Raw genomic sequence first — 16,961 nt, 5'->3', positions numbered from 1 at the left:
CTGATATTAGTTATTCAGTAGAACACTAGCCAGCTAATAGCTCACTGCGTAGTATGCCCATCCCCCACTCTCTTCCTCTTTCATAGATTGTGTGAGGACTGCCTGCAGAAACTCAAAATGTCTGCCAGTGCTGGTGCAGCGGACAATCAGGTTTAGCACTTGGCAGCTGTTGACTGAAACATCAACTTGAGCAAGAGGACGAGAGTTTAAACTCCTCCTACTTTTAGGTATCATTTTACTCTTTGCATAATTATACATACAATAGGGAATGTATCGAACGATCGCAATTCATGACATTCTTTGTCTGTTCTATGGACTCCTATTGCGAACAAAGAAATCAAAAGAACGCTGACACTTTGATTGAGATACTTATTTGACCAAAATGTCCTTTGAATGGAAGATGAAAAATAATGTTCGGTAACATTTTGCCTCATAACATTACTATAATAATTATTAACATGTTATTTTTTCCTCTCTGATATGAGTTTTCTAGATACAAAACGAATAAAATCACGATCAATGCTATGTTACAACAGCTCTGTTAACATTCCAATGTTACTGCAAACTGTGCGTAGGCTTTCCCTCACCATTCCTCTTTCATTACACGCGTTCCAGATTCACTGCAGAAGAAACAAAATGTCCGCCAACTCTGCTGTTTGAACAGCCAGCTAGACTGAGCCATCACACACTGCTAACTGAACACTTATCCAATCCACTATAGTACAACAGTGTATCAAGTTACATCACCTTCATGTTAATATGTTATCTGCTCTGTATGCCAATTTTGCACAGGCTGTTTCATTGGTTTTTATTTGTATAAAAAGTAGGTTATTAAGTTTCTTTTTCAAAGTAGTTATGATCTACTTCCTCATCCATACCACATCATTTTGTGTTAATTTATGCTGATCAATTATGTTAAATGTATTTAGTTTGGGTATATTTTCTCCTGAAGCTCCCATGATGCGGTTCAAGCTAGTCCTCCACTGTACTATATACTACAGCATTTACTGATTGATGTGGGCCATAGATGATTGGTTTCTGGTCTGCAATAGCTATAAACTGTATACCGCTGTATACCTCCAAACTGGAGTAAAAAAGACTCCTCATCACCATTTTGTCCTTGCTTCTACTTCTTTGGTAATGTTTGTCTCCTCTGACCAACACTAGTGATTTACTAGGCTAGTAGTACTTGACGACTACTGTGTTCTGTTCATAGCTCAAAAACAATTCTAGAGGGGTATGTGGCCAAACAGCAGCATCTGAATAATGAAACTTTTGTTAATTGGACTCGATCCAAGATGATTTTACATTTCGTATTGAACCTTTATTTAACTAGGGAAGTCAGTTAAAAACATTTATTTATTTATAATGAAGGCCTACCAGGGAACAGCGGGTTAACCGACTTGTTCAGGGGCAGAACGACAGATTTTTACCTTGTCAGCTCTGGGATTTGAACCAGCAACCTTTCAGTTACTGACCCAACACTCTAACCACGAGACTACTTGCCGCCCCTATACCTTTCAAACCCCAGGTGTGTTTTTCAATTAGTGATAAGGCGGGAGGAGCCAGCGCAACATGAACTTTGATCAGTGTTCATATCCCAGTATTGATCAGAGCCAGTTTGTGGTCTGGTCGCTTTTTTTTTTTTTTTTTTACATTCCCATAAGAATCCATTAGCCAAGAAAACAATATGAGAAAATATTGGTAGATATAAAGATATTACCTCCCTGTTAAAGCTCCTGTTCTTATTCCAGTGCCAATGATGATTTAAGACCGTTTTCACTTGTCAGACAAAGAGTTTTACACATTCGGACTGGTTGCAAAGCATTGCTGCTAATACAATACTTAAGGCTTCTAGCATTCTCCCCAACCCTCTCATGTTCTCACACGTAAATAGCAGGGCATAACAATCTAAAAGTCAAAAATTATACTTTTTTACGACAGTAAATATATACAAATATTTTCTACTAATACAAAACACAAATACAGCACTTCTGTAAACATTTTTTTGTTTGTTTAAATAACATATTCTAAAAAAACTTCTATTATCTACATTTCGGAATCGTGGTTAGCATAACACTACTTAACGTTAAAAATATATACAGAACAATGGCTAAGTTAAATACTGAAATGTAGGCCAAAAATCATAGTCAGAACCGAGCAACATCATTATAGCTGTACAACAGTCTTCAAAAAAATAAAGAAATTCAGGTAAACCTTGAACAGGAGTAGTATGGAGAAGGCCTTCCGTTGGACAGTGGTGGTACGCGTGATTCGATTGGCTGTGTTGATTGTACTAGCAACAGCAGAGGGAGGAAGAAAACAAGCAGGAGGGTGAGGGGGACTAAGGTTGGACTGTTCCATCTGTTTCAGCATAGAGTGTTCTTGTGCAAGGCTGTGCGCACAGTGAAACCATCAATCTCAGCCTCGTGGCTCAAGACAGCCAGCACAGGCAACACTGACCCAGCACAGGCTGAGAAACTGCACAGTGTAACACACTCAGAACAAAAGAATGGAAACAAAAGGATTTTCTCCCTTTGGGATTTACCCCAGGGTGGCCATCTTAAGTTATTAAAACAAAAGCAAAATATACTTTTTTTTGTAACTTTGGCAGAAGCATGCAGCACAGAGCTTGGTTTTTGGCACGCAAAAAAACAGGCTAGCAGCGCAGTCAGTACTAGAGTGCACAGCCTGACACACTTAGCACCACCCCTCCCCCACACTTGCAGTCTGTAGCTACATGGAAAATTACAGCCTAGCTAGGACTAAACCATTCTGACAGAGGAAGGGGGAGAAGATTTTTCTCCAACTAGAGAGGGTGCTAGAGAGGACCGTTTAATTAACCACCTAGATTACTTCTGTCCTAAAATAAGAACGCAAATGAAAATAAGGACCTTTAACTGTTATGTTCAAAAAAAGCCTGAGAGAGTACATAACCTTAGACACCATAATCAAATGTATCAATGTTTGCGAGTTGTACAATTTGACAAATATCAATCAATACAGGGATCAATCATGTTCCTTGTACCTGAACACCGGTATGGAATATTATGGCAGCTGAGCACACTACAGATAGAAAAGATACACAAGTAACACAGGTGAAAACACAATTTCTGAGAAGTGATAAGTATAAAAATATAGAAAAAAACTTTTACTTAATTAAAAAGGCCTATAAATCACTAATGGCAATAGCAATACAATGATAAAGCGAACATGCATAAAAAATTACTCTCAAGAAGGGGTAAACTGTTTTCTGTTTCTTGCATATTTCTTGGATTACAAGATGAAACCTAAAATAGATCATTTAAAAATGCTGCTGATATTACAGTTATTCAGTAGAACAATAGCCAGCTAATAGCTCACTGCGTAGTATGCCCATCCCCCACTCCCTTCCTCTTTCATAGACTGCATGAGGACTGCCAGCAGAAACTCAAAATGTCTGCCAGTGCTGCTGCTGTGCGCAGCCAGGTTTAGCACTTGGCAGCTGTTGGCTGAAACATTCACTTGTGCAGGAGGACTAGAGATTAAACTCCTCCTACTTTAAGATATAATTTTATTCTTACCATAATTATACATACAATGGGGATTGTACCGAAAGATCGCAATTCATAACCTATCGCTGACAATGAAACCGAAAGATCGCTGACTCTTTGATTGAGATACTGATTTGAACAGAGACGTTCCATGCTTTTTCAGCTCTCATGCAGTTTACAGACCTACTCCAGTATCTGACTCACTGAGCTTTGTGTCCTCTTTTTCACCATTGGGGTTCTCCTTAGAACTTGACCATTGACCTCAGAGTGCCTCTAGAATTCAGTCAAGCTTGGAATTGTTACTCTATATTGTAGTAGTTAAAGGGCTAAATTAATGACAGCTGTCCGAATTGTTCACACAATAACGATTGTTCACAAATTCTGGGTTTGTAGGAAAGCCCAAGTCTTTGGCATCCATCCGACTTCCAATTGTTACCCTGTCGGTCCAATGTTCCCTCTGATTAGGTGCTTTGTGACAAAAGACAATACTCAATGCTGTGCTTTATCTTGGCCAGGTCGCAGTTGTAAATGAGAACTTGTTCTCAACTGGCCTACCTGGTTAAATTGAGAATTAAATTCAATAAAAAAATGCAATTGAGACCTGTCCAAAAGGCTGGGTGACCTTAAGTGAATGTTCAACCAGATGGGAGTTGCATTTGTTTGTTTTTTTACCTTTATTTAACTAAACAAGTCAGTTAGCAACAAATTCTTATTTTCAATGACGGCCTAGGAAGAGTGGATTAACTGCCTTGTTCAGGGTCAGGACGGTGGGGCGGCAGGTAGCTTAGTGGTTAGAGCGTTGGACTAGTAACCGTAAGGTTGCAAGATCGAATCGCATCAGAATGACACACCATGCGTGGATCTGCACAGGCTTCTGTTTCCTGTGTGCGGCACTGCCAGAAATACTGTGTGCAAGTACGAAAAACTGAGTGCAAGAGCGCAGCTTAGCGAGAACATTGGTCACATCTAGCCTTCAATCCGCAACAAATTTTTGAAGCATGGCACCCACCCTGTGTACATGGTAGCCTCCGGATCACTGTTTTTGTTTTTACATAAAGCTGACAACATAACAGGCCTTATGTAACTAGGTCTCATCTTGTCTTGTCTGAACCAATACAAACAACTGACCTATATTGTCATAGAAAAATGCCTTGGGCTTGATTTATTTCAGTCTCCCTCTTGTCTATCGTGGATTTTAAAAAACAACGAGAGTTCCTCAAGTATCTTCAAGGCAAATAAGATTGATGTGTAATCTTGTCGCAAATTAGATCTTGTGATGTGTAATTTAGATTTATAACCCTGCCAAACCCCCCAAAAATCCCTGGCATCTTTATCTACAAGGTTGTTCTATTCCAAGTTGAACTACCCAATCTGTCTAAAATCAATTGTATGTTGAAAGTCCAAATATTGCTAACAATTCGAGAAATTCCTTGCTAACCAACTACCACAAAAAAAATATGTCGAAGTAGCCTAGAGACATAGGGCACTATAAAATATGTTTTATTTTTTGCCCGATTCGTTTAGTTTTTCCCCCAAATTCAGTTGCCCCCCCCCCACACAGGGATTATCCAGGTTTTCGCTCTCAAAAATCACACATTTATTTATAGAAAAACAAAAAATTGGATATTCTAAGTCCACAACTATGCTTAAAACTCATCAGGAGACCACTCGAGGTCTGAGAAAAATAGAAGACATTTTGATTTTGGGGTGTAGTTACCCATTAATGCACCAGCAAGAGACCTTTGTTTGGTTAGCAACATTTCTCTAGCACTTTGCAGTGCGTGCAAAACAAAATGGCCACTGGATTGATGTAGATAATCATGATATCATTCTGCCAGGAAGGCATATTACTTTGTAGTTAACATTTAGGTGTTGTTTTTTAGGAAAGCCTTTCCATCACTATCAGAAGAAGGTTATCATTAGCGTCATCGCTAATTGCAACACAAAGTGACATATGCACGCACCACACACACACACACACACACACACAGGGGCATTCCTGTATCTTTTCAGAAAGTGCAGGAAATGTTTTATGATTCATTTGGGTAATTTAATGGATTTCCCACTAAGTTCAATACATTTAGTTGATTTCCTACTAAGTTCAATATATTTTTGAATATTGATAAATTCTGTTTTAATATCTGGATTCCATGATTCTGTCCTTGTTCTCCTCAATGCAGATTCTATAGGGCCCTATACTAGTAACTGATAGTGGTGCAATCATTAGACCCGAGCAACACAGTACATATACCGCTACATTACACCCTGGGGGTTCTGTGAACACTTTTATTATAGACACTTATTATAGATCTGCAAGACTGTACATAATATTCTTTACTGGTCTAATGAGTGCCATGAAGTATTTTATTCAATAGCAGTGCATGGCTTTATGTGAATGAGTCCTGTGATAAGCAGAATAATAATTGTTGTAATTATAATTAGACCTGATTGTCGTCCATAATGTAGGTTGGTTCATGCGTTCCTCACTGACAAAAAAACACATAATTTCTCTCAAGTTTGTACATCAGACATTTTGACACACATACATAAAAATGTTTTAAGTATTTAAATAACCACCTGTTTAAATGACCTTGGGATATAAAACAATAAATGATTCATGAAATGTCGAAAGCACCAAAGACTAACATAAATATTGACTCAAAACCACATTGGGAACACGTTCCTCCCCCTGCTCTCTCAATCAGGTCGTTAGCCAATCCAGATGCAGTGTAAAAGGAACCAGCTAGAACCTGCTGAAACCAGTTTAAGCAATGTTATTTAGACAAGGGAAGAATCATTCAATACTCTACTTCCTACTTTACAGTGTTAACTCCGACCTTCAGTTTTGAAGAATTCTGGAATGAATAGCCCCGGGGATCCAGAACAAGGAGTGATATATGGCATACGTTTCCTACATTAGCCTACATGCATATTAGATAAATATATGTAAGTGACTAGCCTACATTGCTAACTGACCACAAATGGGATTAGGCTAGTACAAGATGTTATGCTGGTGTTAGGCCTATATTTCTGTTATGTAAAGTACCATTAAAGATGTCTATCACATGAACGTGTAAAACATTCAAGGGTGGGGTGGAGTGGCTGCACCTTATAGTTCTGTTATAGACTTGACCCGTAGGCCTTCACACAAATGTTACTACATAAATCCTGTTAAGTGTAGGCTTTCTTGAGTGAAATGTTGCTCTCGTTTTTTATGCTGCCCATCCCCCACACGACAGTTCTGTAGCGACTCACAGCAACAGTCACAACGTGGAAGCAGTCTTCAAGTGGTCCAACCTCACTCACTAGCCTAAATATTTCCGGATTGAGATGAAGTACATAACACATATTTTCAAATACTACGCACACAACTGGTATTCTGAGCTTTCATACTTCTGAACTAAATACCTTCCACGATGCAAAAAAACAAATGTAATCACAGAATACAGGCATATGAATGGTATTCCGATTATTGTAATGTCTGTAAAAATTTGAAGGCCTAAACTGTACAACAAAGCACTGATGAAGTGAGTATCTGGAGACTGTTTTCCTCCCAGGCCAGACAGGGGTTCCTTGCTTTGCTACTGATTGCCCACACAGAACTGATTGCACATTTCTCATATTTGTGCTGCATTGGTGTCAGTCCCCCCCTTGGGTTATGTTCTGCCAGCGATTATCTCCAGCTGATCTCTATAGTTCATCCATAGACTGACTGGCTGTTCGATTCTGAAACTGGTTGATCAGGAGTGTCGCAGGGTTGTGGGTTTGATTCACTCTAGGGCCATTCACATTAAAATGTATGCACACACTGATGTAAATCGCTTTGGATAAAAGTCTGCTAAATGGTATATATTATTATAAGGCTAGATCATACTCTGGGTCCCGAGACAGGTTGGGTATGACTGATCAGGGTTGGTGAGGTCGCTTGAGGCAAACATCTTGGTTTGACAGAAGGTGAAAGAGGGATTGTTTCGAACCAGTTACAGTCCAATACTACCACAAACAGTTAACTGTCTTGTTGAACCAGATTGAAAAATTAACCAAAATAAACTCAACAACGTCTTCGTTATCCAAATTCAAAATAGTGTCTATGTGGAGAAACTCGCCACACAGTCATTTCTACAAAGTTATTTATCTGAAACTAGCATGACATGACAATGTCTCTTCTTGACACAAGAACGCTTACCTGTTTTTTCTTACAAAAATGTGCATATGGTTTATTAACATTAGGTAATTATTCAACAATGATGTATTATTACAAAGGTAGTTCATCAAGCAATAGGGCGATTCCACATCAGCGAAAAATATTTTGGGTACATCAGATTTTTCTGGTAATTCTCACATAGAACTTCATTGGGATTAAAAATGTTTGAAAATACTTAACATTTGTATCACTAATCATTTTTGAGAAAAATCATGATTAAAGTAGCCAATTTAGGCCCTTTTTAGACCGATACACGCCTCCTGTAAGACACGATGATTTGTGAACCGTGCATGATCCAGACAACATCTTCCTACTTATATTGTTCTCTCAAATATGGAGTATGTGTACATTCCGAAATATCATGTATGGTTAATAGATCATAGTCTTACAGGAAGCATGTAAGGCCTTAAATGTACACTTTCACCATATGATTTGTGATACAAATGTTTAAAAAAACATGTCAAACATCCTTCCTCCCAATGAAGTTTCTATGTGAGAATTGCCAAAACAATCGGAGATAACAAAAATAGTTTTCGCTCCCGCTGGCATGGAATAACCCAATAGCTATTAACTAGTCAATATAAAATATTAACATAGTCTATGACAACCGCAAGGACAGGTAGGCTAGGCCTAGCTTTTGTCCTGAGTTCTGCCTCCTTTTCAGCTAGCCCCGAAACCGCAGGCATATGGAAGCCTGGAAAAGCAGTGGGGGAGGGATAACTGTCTGCAGGACTGTACCATCTTCCTCAGCGGGGAGACTAAAGTGGATGAGGGGGCACACACACTTGGTGTGAACAAACTGGAACTCATATTTACAATGAAACGTTCAAGGTAATAAACTACTTTACACTAGGGAACTGAAAAACCCCCAGAACAAATGCAATCTCAGTCTCTACACAAATTAACATGAACTAACTCACCAGTGTGCCTGAAATAACTTATTTTTAAAGCCCAATTTTGCCTAAAACACACACGCAGAAAGTTGCACCAATAGATCAAATATACAAAACAAAAACGCACACCTATCCAGTAAACGATTGGTCTACACAGGAGAAGTTGGAACACCCCTCCCCCTCACTAACACAGTCACTCACAGACAGACTGTGTACTGAGTGGAAAAGTACAGCAAACCAGGGCCGTACCACTTTAAGAAGCCAGGGGGGGTTGAGATCAAATAACAAGACAAGAGGGGAGAGTAACGCTAGAACATTAAAAACGTTTTTTTACGTTCAAAAAGAAGAAAAAATATAAGAAACTAAACCAATAATAGGTGTTTCAATATTTATCAAAAACAACTTGAAATAGTTCACATTAAAGGAGATTGCCTATTAATTCTGTAATTCTACGTACGCCTTACGTTACACTAATAGACAGACTACCTCAAAACCAATGTGGTTCCAAACTCATTACAATTTGCGTAAAAAACATCTAGGCCTACCTGAAACGATGCTTCCAGGGGTGCACTAGGTTTCTTCAAGCATGAACAGCCTTTCACGTATGCTAGTACATACAGTGAGACGATCATTCCAATTCCAGCGCAAAATATGTCCCCAAGAGAGATGTCTGCCCTCTATGTAAGTCACACAGTTTACAATACTGTTCATTTTAGGACTGTGTGGAAACAGAAGGAGAAAAGCTCATTCTAGGCCTATGCCCACATCTAATCTGATAATAATCTTTCCAATGTAATGAAAACGTGTTACGGAAAGTAATTGTGTCTGTTCACCATCATTTCTATTTCCGTAGACCTGAGACGAAAGAATGTTCCAATTGCAATAGAGAGCACATTGGGAGCAGATATTCAAACTGCCTTATACACAGCCAACAAGAACAAAAATGGCAGTATTCTTCAAAGACCCAAGACTTTGATAGTAACAGATTGTCTAAAATGTTATCATGTAGTTATGTTCATAATTATTATGCATTTCCTGGGAGGCTAATGCAGCTAGCTGAGTGCTAACTATTCACTATCCCTTCCCCTCCCCCACACACAAACACTGCGCTGCCACATTTTCTGACGGTGCCACTTATTATTGCAGCAACTCAAAATGGCCACCATAGTTGCTGTAGGTTTTTTCCATGTGCTTGATCCCCAATTTGTAACAATGTCAGGAAATACTTTGTCACATTAAGGTTGCTTCCTAAAGTTCCTACTGGTACTGAATTAGACATATGCTAAATGTATTTATGCCCTACTCATACATTTGACATGTTATTGCTGATGTTAGAGCGAGACTCCTCATACAGTGGCTCTAAAGAAAATATCCTGACCAGTCTTGTCCATTTCTTCCCTTTTGTCATTCAATGTTGTGTCTGTGTTTCCATAGTGTGTACCAACACTTTGTCTCAATATCTCATTGTAGTTTGACATTACTAGCTCTTTGTTTGGTTACTAGTTTTGAAACTGAAATGGTTAATGGCTATTTACAAACTTGACAATATTTGCAAATATTCTGATCTTGAAAAGAGGCTATCAGTCTGATTACCAAAATTATTTAAGCCAGATAACCCCTTTCGTCGTAATACTGCAACATCTCATCTGACACCCTCCAGCATCATCCAATCCTACATTGTCTTCTTCCATGCTTCCCTGCAAAAATTGTATAAATCTTTTAATTTACTATCATTGACAATTCCTTTTGAAACAAATTCCTTGCTTCATTTATATAGCAAGAAGCAACATTTATTGTTATAGCCCCAGTGACTCGCACTCACAAATTTGTCAATGTTTGGTGGCCATCATGGTTATAAAGAAGTTGTCAAGGTTGAAGGGGATCACATCATCTCAACCAATGGAGTTGTCTAGATTCTGAGTGCATCGACATTGGCTGAATCAGTGGTTCTCAACTGTTTTTTCCCCAGGACTGTTGTCTCAGTTGCGACCCAATATTCGCGTTGCCAAAACACAATCTGAAAAACATTTTTTTTATGCTATATTGATAGTAAATGCAGTAATTATATGACAAGGAAACAACATTCCCACCGCTTTCATTTTCAATAATACAACTTTGCCAATGTCCTTGATTAAGAATGTTAATAAACTCACTGGCTTTAGATCACAAAATCAACCAAAATCAACCAAAATTGCTATACTACACATATCCTACCTGGTTTAAGTCAAGAGTTTTTGTTGTTTTTTATACTCCAGACATCCGCGACCCACTCAAAACCTCCTTGGGTCACGACCCATCAATTGAGAATCACTGGGCTAGGTTATGATGGACTATAACCTGTAGATGGCGTGTGCATTTCCAAATTTTGACACCAAAAAATATAAAGTATGGTAGTTAGCGTGACAACAAGCTACGCTGTGAAACAAACCGCTTTAGCTGCCTAGGCTTGCAACATTCACTTGTACTTGATACATGTTTTTCAATTAAAGCACATTTTTGTCTTCAGAGAAACATAACATTTTGGGCAACAACAAAAAAATGTACAGCCAAATACAAAGCATACATAAGAAATACTAAATATGATTACATTTGCAGCCATTTTTTGGTAGATACACACACACATATATTATTAAAGAGTGTGTATAGACAGACATTAAAATATATATTTATATCTACCAAAATATATATATTTTAAAAATGTGTGTGTGTCACACACACACACACACACCTTTAAAAAAATATATATATATATATACACACACATACACACAATCTTTAAATATATATATATATATATATATATATATATATATATATATATATATATATATATATATATATATTAAAAATGTGTGCGTGTGTGTGTATATAAACACACACACACTTTTTTAGATATATATATTTTGGTAGATATTGGTAGATATATAAACACACATACATATATATACACATACATATATACATACATATCTTTAAATATATAAACAAACAATTGTAGTTCTCTACTTAATAGGCAAAAATCTAAAATGATTTTGCTAACAGTTAACGTTAGCTAGCTAGCGCCCCCCTTCACCCCACCTCAATTTTTTTCTAGTCCATGTCCCTGCCAAGTCCAGTCTACATCGCAAGCTAATGTTTTACACTTACTCGTTCAAGAACATGACAGAAAAAAAATGAAACGTCTATTTTATAGAGAAAGTGACACATTTTAAATAGACAAAAACAAAACTGTTGGAATGATCTGTAAAAACAGTTAATACGGCTAGCATGCTAGCTAACTCACCGATGCTTCTGAATTCTGCCTGTTTCCCGCGAAATATAGCCGGTATCCGCACGAGCCGAATGTGCTCCTCGCTCACAATATCGGTTTATAATGTGCAGAGGATCGCAAACTGAACCAAGGGGAAAAAACGTAAATATGAGCGTGATAGTGACGCGGACACACTGGCTAGAAACAACACCAAAACAAAACCTGTGCATGCAGACTGTTCTCAGCGACAACAGTCAGTCAGTCATCCACCACTGTGTTGCCAGCTCCTCCTCCTTCGTATTCAAGGTTGAGGTTGAGTGCGTGAGAGCAGTCTAGGCACCTCCTACCAGATGTCGTCCATGACGGAAAACAACGTGAAAGCTGGTAGGAGTAGCTTTAAAAAAAAATCAGGTACAGTATGAATACTGTCGTCTATGAAGTTTTTTTTAAATTCAACAAGGTAAGTAGAAGTTGAAGGAAATTATATATGTTGAAGAGAGAACAGAACCAGGTCTAACGCGATTTTCTTAGATCTGTGAGGGTAAGAAAGTCTTGTGTAGATATTCACAGACTACCTGATCACCTGAGGGTATGAAAGACTTGTGTAGACTTTCACAGACTACCTGCTCTACTAGGAGAATAGACGGTATTAGTCACAAGACTGCCATAGTGGAAGAGCTAAAGACTGTTTTCTGACATGGCAAGAAGAGGGGGATGGGGTGTGGTCTTTTCTGATGGGGGAAGGGTTAGGGAAGTATGAAGGGAGCAGGGGTGGAATTCATAAGTGGGAGGAGTCTGTTTAAGAAGAGTGGCAACACAAGTATACTTATAACAGCTTATAATTGTGTATTGTACTTTTTTTAAATTCATCCCACGTCCTAGAAAAGTTTTATCTGAAACTCCAGTGCTTGTGATCTGTGGGCTCTCTTGGTAGCTGTTAAGCATTTAAATTGTTTAAAAGCATAGTAGCATAGCAACATAAGTGTCTAAAAATCGAAATGTCTATAGACAGTGGTGATTTGTTAGTTTTGTGGCTTTAAATTTAGGATCTAAATCGTAAAGATAAGACTTGTTTTAGGCCAGACTGAACAAAAAAGATGCTCAACTGCTTCAAGTGCTAAATTGTTCTGGTCATAGGTTAAAGTGATTTAGTAGACCTATATGTACAATGTATGTGATCAATAAACACATCCAGAGCCAAAATAACATATGCAAACTTATTCATCATTGAGAAAAATTACATTTACTGACATTTACTTATTTTCGCACATCCTATGAGCTATTTTCAGGTCGGCCATTTTGACTCACTGACCCCTCTGCAGGCAAACTCTTTCTCAATTAAAATGTCTGCTTGTGCCACTGTAGTTCCACCAATGACCAATAGAGGTCTTTAAAAATATATATGTGATTAAAATGTTTATGCCTGAAATGTCTGGAATTTTATTTATCATATTAACACGTTTTATTGTGTAGCCACTGTATTTAATTTGTTCGGTTAATCTCCTGGTTTGTGCGTTTTTCTGGAATTGATTATATTTACTTTCCATAGCGAACCACTTAATTTTTTTTTGGGGGGGGGGGTGATTTATTTGATTGAATCACCATGTTAAAAATCTGTCTCACACATTCAATTCATTGTATGTAAGCCCCCCCGTTGGGAAAACCCAATCAGGACTAAACTGCCTATTCTTATAATTGTTTTCCCCCTCACTGCTAAAACTTACTGCATCACAGTTAACTTGGAGAAAAGTGTACACGCATACACAGTCAAACACACACACAAGCAAACATCAGTGAGAGAGTGACTGTAGTATGCTCCTCCCCTTTCTCCACAAAGGGAGGGGGTGCTTCCAGCCCTAGCCAGCTGTGTGACAAGCTTACAATTAAGCAGAACTGGCATTGAAAAACAGACAAACAATGGGCACCTTCAAGCCATAGAGATAGATAGAGGACTCATCTTTATCTTTGCCATCAAAGCGTCTGTGACTGCATTGGGAGCGCCATTGTTGCAATCTCCATTTTGAAGTAGTACATACTTTTTGTTCTTCTTCAGGAGGGATCAGCCAATGAAGTTGGAAGTCCCACCCAGTTGACTACATTAAGATGGGGGAAGCTCTCAATGGTGTTTCCCATGCAAACACAGACTTTTGGCCACTAGAGGCCTCTATCATTCTCTATGGTTCGAGCAGCTCAAGTGTGTTGCATTATGGAGACAAAAATTGTCAGACTTGCGCCTACATGTGGACTGCATGAACTTTACAAAAACCATGTGATCAAAGGGCATGCCGTTAATGGGCTTGTTTCACATTGCAGCCGACAGTGCAGGCGAATGCCGACTGACTGATCTACAAAGAACCTTGTTTAATAAATAACTACTCATTATTATTTGTAGATCAGTCAGTCAGTCACAATTTACCCATGATACATTACAGTTTTGATCCTCTTTAACAGTCTTTAATGAAGTTGTCTTCAAGTCGCTGCAGTTGCTTCAAACCAACCGCACCATGCAGCCATCACCTGCATTGAGGCATTATTTGTCAACCAATCATTCGGGTGTTTTTGGTTGACTCACGCAAACTTGACCAAAGACGTTACTGAAACAAGAACTAACTTTGGCACGATTGTAAAGCTACAGGAGATACAAAGTGATATTTAAGATCTCTAACCAATTTTTTGCAAACAAGTTCAATCAAGTAGATTTTTATTCCTAGCATGCTTTATAAACGGCAGGTAGCCTAGTGGTTATAGCATTGGGCCAATAACCAAAAGGTTGCTTGATCAATCCCCAAGCTGTCAAGGTAAAAATCTGTCTTTCTGCCCCTGAAAAGGGCACTTAACGCACTGCTCCTAGGCTGTCATTGTAAATAAGAATTTACTTGCCTAGTTAAATAAACAACAAGTGTAGACTAAAACTGAAACGCTTACTTACGGGCCATTCCCGTAAAAGAAAATTGATAAATAATAGAAATGTAATAGTAAATACACAATGAGTAACAATAACTTGATTATATATAAATGTGGTATCAAGTCGATGTGCAGGGAACGAGGTAATTGAGGTAGATATGTACATACAGTGGGGCAAAAAAGTATTTAGCCAGCCTCCAATTGTGCAAGTTCTCCCACTTACAAAGATGGGAGAGGCCTGTAATTTTCATCATAGGTATGAGACAAAATGAGAGAAAAAAAATCCAGAAAATTACATTGTAGGATTTCGAATGAATTTATTTGCAAATTATGGTGGAAAATAAATATTTGGTCAATAACAAAAGTTTATCTCAATACTTTGTTATATAACCTTTCTTGGCAAGGACAGAGGTCAAATGTTTTCTGTAAGTCTTCACAAGGTTTTCACACACTGTTGCTGGTATTTTGGCCCATTCCTCCATGCAGATCTCCGCTAGAGCAGTAATGTTTTGGGGTTGTTACTGGGCAACACGGACTTTCAACTCCCTCCAAAGATGTTCTATGGGGTTGAGATCTGGAGACTGGCTAGGCCACTCCAGGACCTTGAAATGCTTCTTACAAAGCCACTCCTTCGTTGCCCGGGCGGTGTGTTTGGGATCATTGTCATGCTGAAAGACCCAGCCACGTTTCATCTTCAATGCCCTTGCTGATGGAAGGAGGTTTTCACTCAAAATCTCACGATACATGGCCCCATTCATTCTTTCCTTTACACGGATCAGTCGTCCTGGTCCCTTTGCAGAAAAACAGCCCCAAAGCATGATGTTTCCACCTCCATGCTTCACTGCAAGATTTGAGTCCCTGGCGGCGTAGTGTGTCACTGATGGTAGGCTTTGTTACTTTGGTCCCAGCTCTCTGCAGGTCATTCACTAGGTCCCCCCGTGTGGTTCTGGGATTTTTGCTCACCGTTCTTGTGATCATTTTGACCCCACAGGGTGAGATCTTGCGTGGAGCCCCAGATCGAGGGAGATTATCAGTAGTCTTATATGTCTTCCATTTCCCAATTAATTGCTCCCACAGTTGGTATCTTCAAACCAAGCTGCTTACCTATTGCAGATTAGTCTTCCCAGGCTGGTGCAGGTCTACAATTTTGTTTCTGGTGTCCTTTGACAGCTCTTTGGTCTTGGCCATAGTGGATTTTGGAGTGTGACTGTTTGAGGTTGTGGACAGGTGTCTTTTATACTGATAACAAGTTCAAACAGGTGACATTAATACCGCTAACAAGTGGAGGACAGAGGAGCCTCTTAAAGAAGAAGTTACAGGTCTGTGAGAGCCAGAAATCTTGCTTGTTTGTAGGTGACCAAATACTTATTTTCCACCATAATCACTACAATGTGATTTTTTGGACTTTTTTTCTCATTTTGTCTGTCATAGTTGAAGTGTACCTATAATGAAAATTACAGGCCTCTCTCATCTTTTTAAGTGGGAGAACTTGCACAATTGGTGGCTGACTAAATACTTTTTTGCCCCACTGTATAACTAGGAATGAAGTGACTAGTCAACAGGACAGATAAACAGTAGCAGCAGTGTGTTATGTGGGGTTATGAAATGTTCATTTAAACATTCAGAAAGACTCTTCCCCAAATGTTTATTGAAACCAATACATTTGCACAAATACATTGTTACAGTTAGTTAGCTAGCGCATTATTCCCATATTAGCATTGACATGAAACCAGTCAAAACATCTCAATTCAAGACATGGTATCAAGAACAAGATGAAACTAGCTGAAATGAGCCAACTACGATTCCCTGCATGTCATTGTTGCTAGATACAGCATCTGACTATTCAGAATCATAACTAAGCATGGCTTCCGGCTTCATCAATGCGTGCGCATCAATGCATGCGCATCAGTTTGTGACGTTGTTAGCCAACCCGTCTATCTGATATGAAAGTCCAGCCTACTTCCTGCTTTTAAAACGTGGTCATTTAAAATATATGTACAATTTGTGGATTGATTTACTTTTTCCCAAGGGTGAAAGTAAGGAGGTCCGGTACGGTGGCAAAATAAATAGTGGGGGTACGCCGTATCTGTAAAACATGAGCCTATTACAATAATTAAAACAAAATGTTAAGAAAACGGTAGGCTATTACACCATTATTAATCACTACCGCATGTCAG

The 16,961-nt window shown here is 38.7% G+C and overlaps 1 protein-coding gene across 5 annotated transcripts in view; it reads right to left on the bottom strand.

Annotated features, from left to right (window-relative positions):
• The window catches only part of LOC135536275 (activating transcription factor 7-interacting protein 1-like), a 58,702-nt gene extending 46,144 nt beyond the window's left edge, over positions 1-12,558 (bottom strand). Inside the window, exons 1-2 of one of the 5 annotated variants that reach the window (XM_064962654.1) lie at positions 11,914-11,983; positions 10,845-10,967 (exon numbers count right to left, since the gene is read on the bottom strand). Coding sequence is in view for 3 of the 5 variants with exons in the window: in XM_064962643.1 (XP_064818715.1) it covers positions 11,914-12,110 (197 nt within the window). In the remaining 2 variants the exon portion in view is untranslated. Of the gene's footprint in view, positions 1-2,217; positions 2,297-3,028; positions 3,067-10,844; positions 10,968-11,913 lie in introns of those variants that run through there. The other 4 variants (XM_064962647.1, XM_064962643.1, XM_064962638.1 and 1 more) reach the window with 4 other exon arrangements.
• Positions 12,559-16,961: the final 4,403 nt, after the last annotated feature.

Source organism: Oncorhynchus masou, chromosome 5 (genome assembly GCF_036934945.1).
Source record: "Oncorhynchus masou masou isolate Uvic2021 chromosome 5, UVic_Omas_1.1, whole genome shotgun sequence".
Lineage (NCBI taxonomy): Eukaryota > Metazoa > Chordata > Actinopteri > Salmoniformes > Salmonidae > Oncorhynchus > Oncorhynchus masou.
This window is presented reverse-complemented; position numbering and strand designations above follow the sequence as displayed.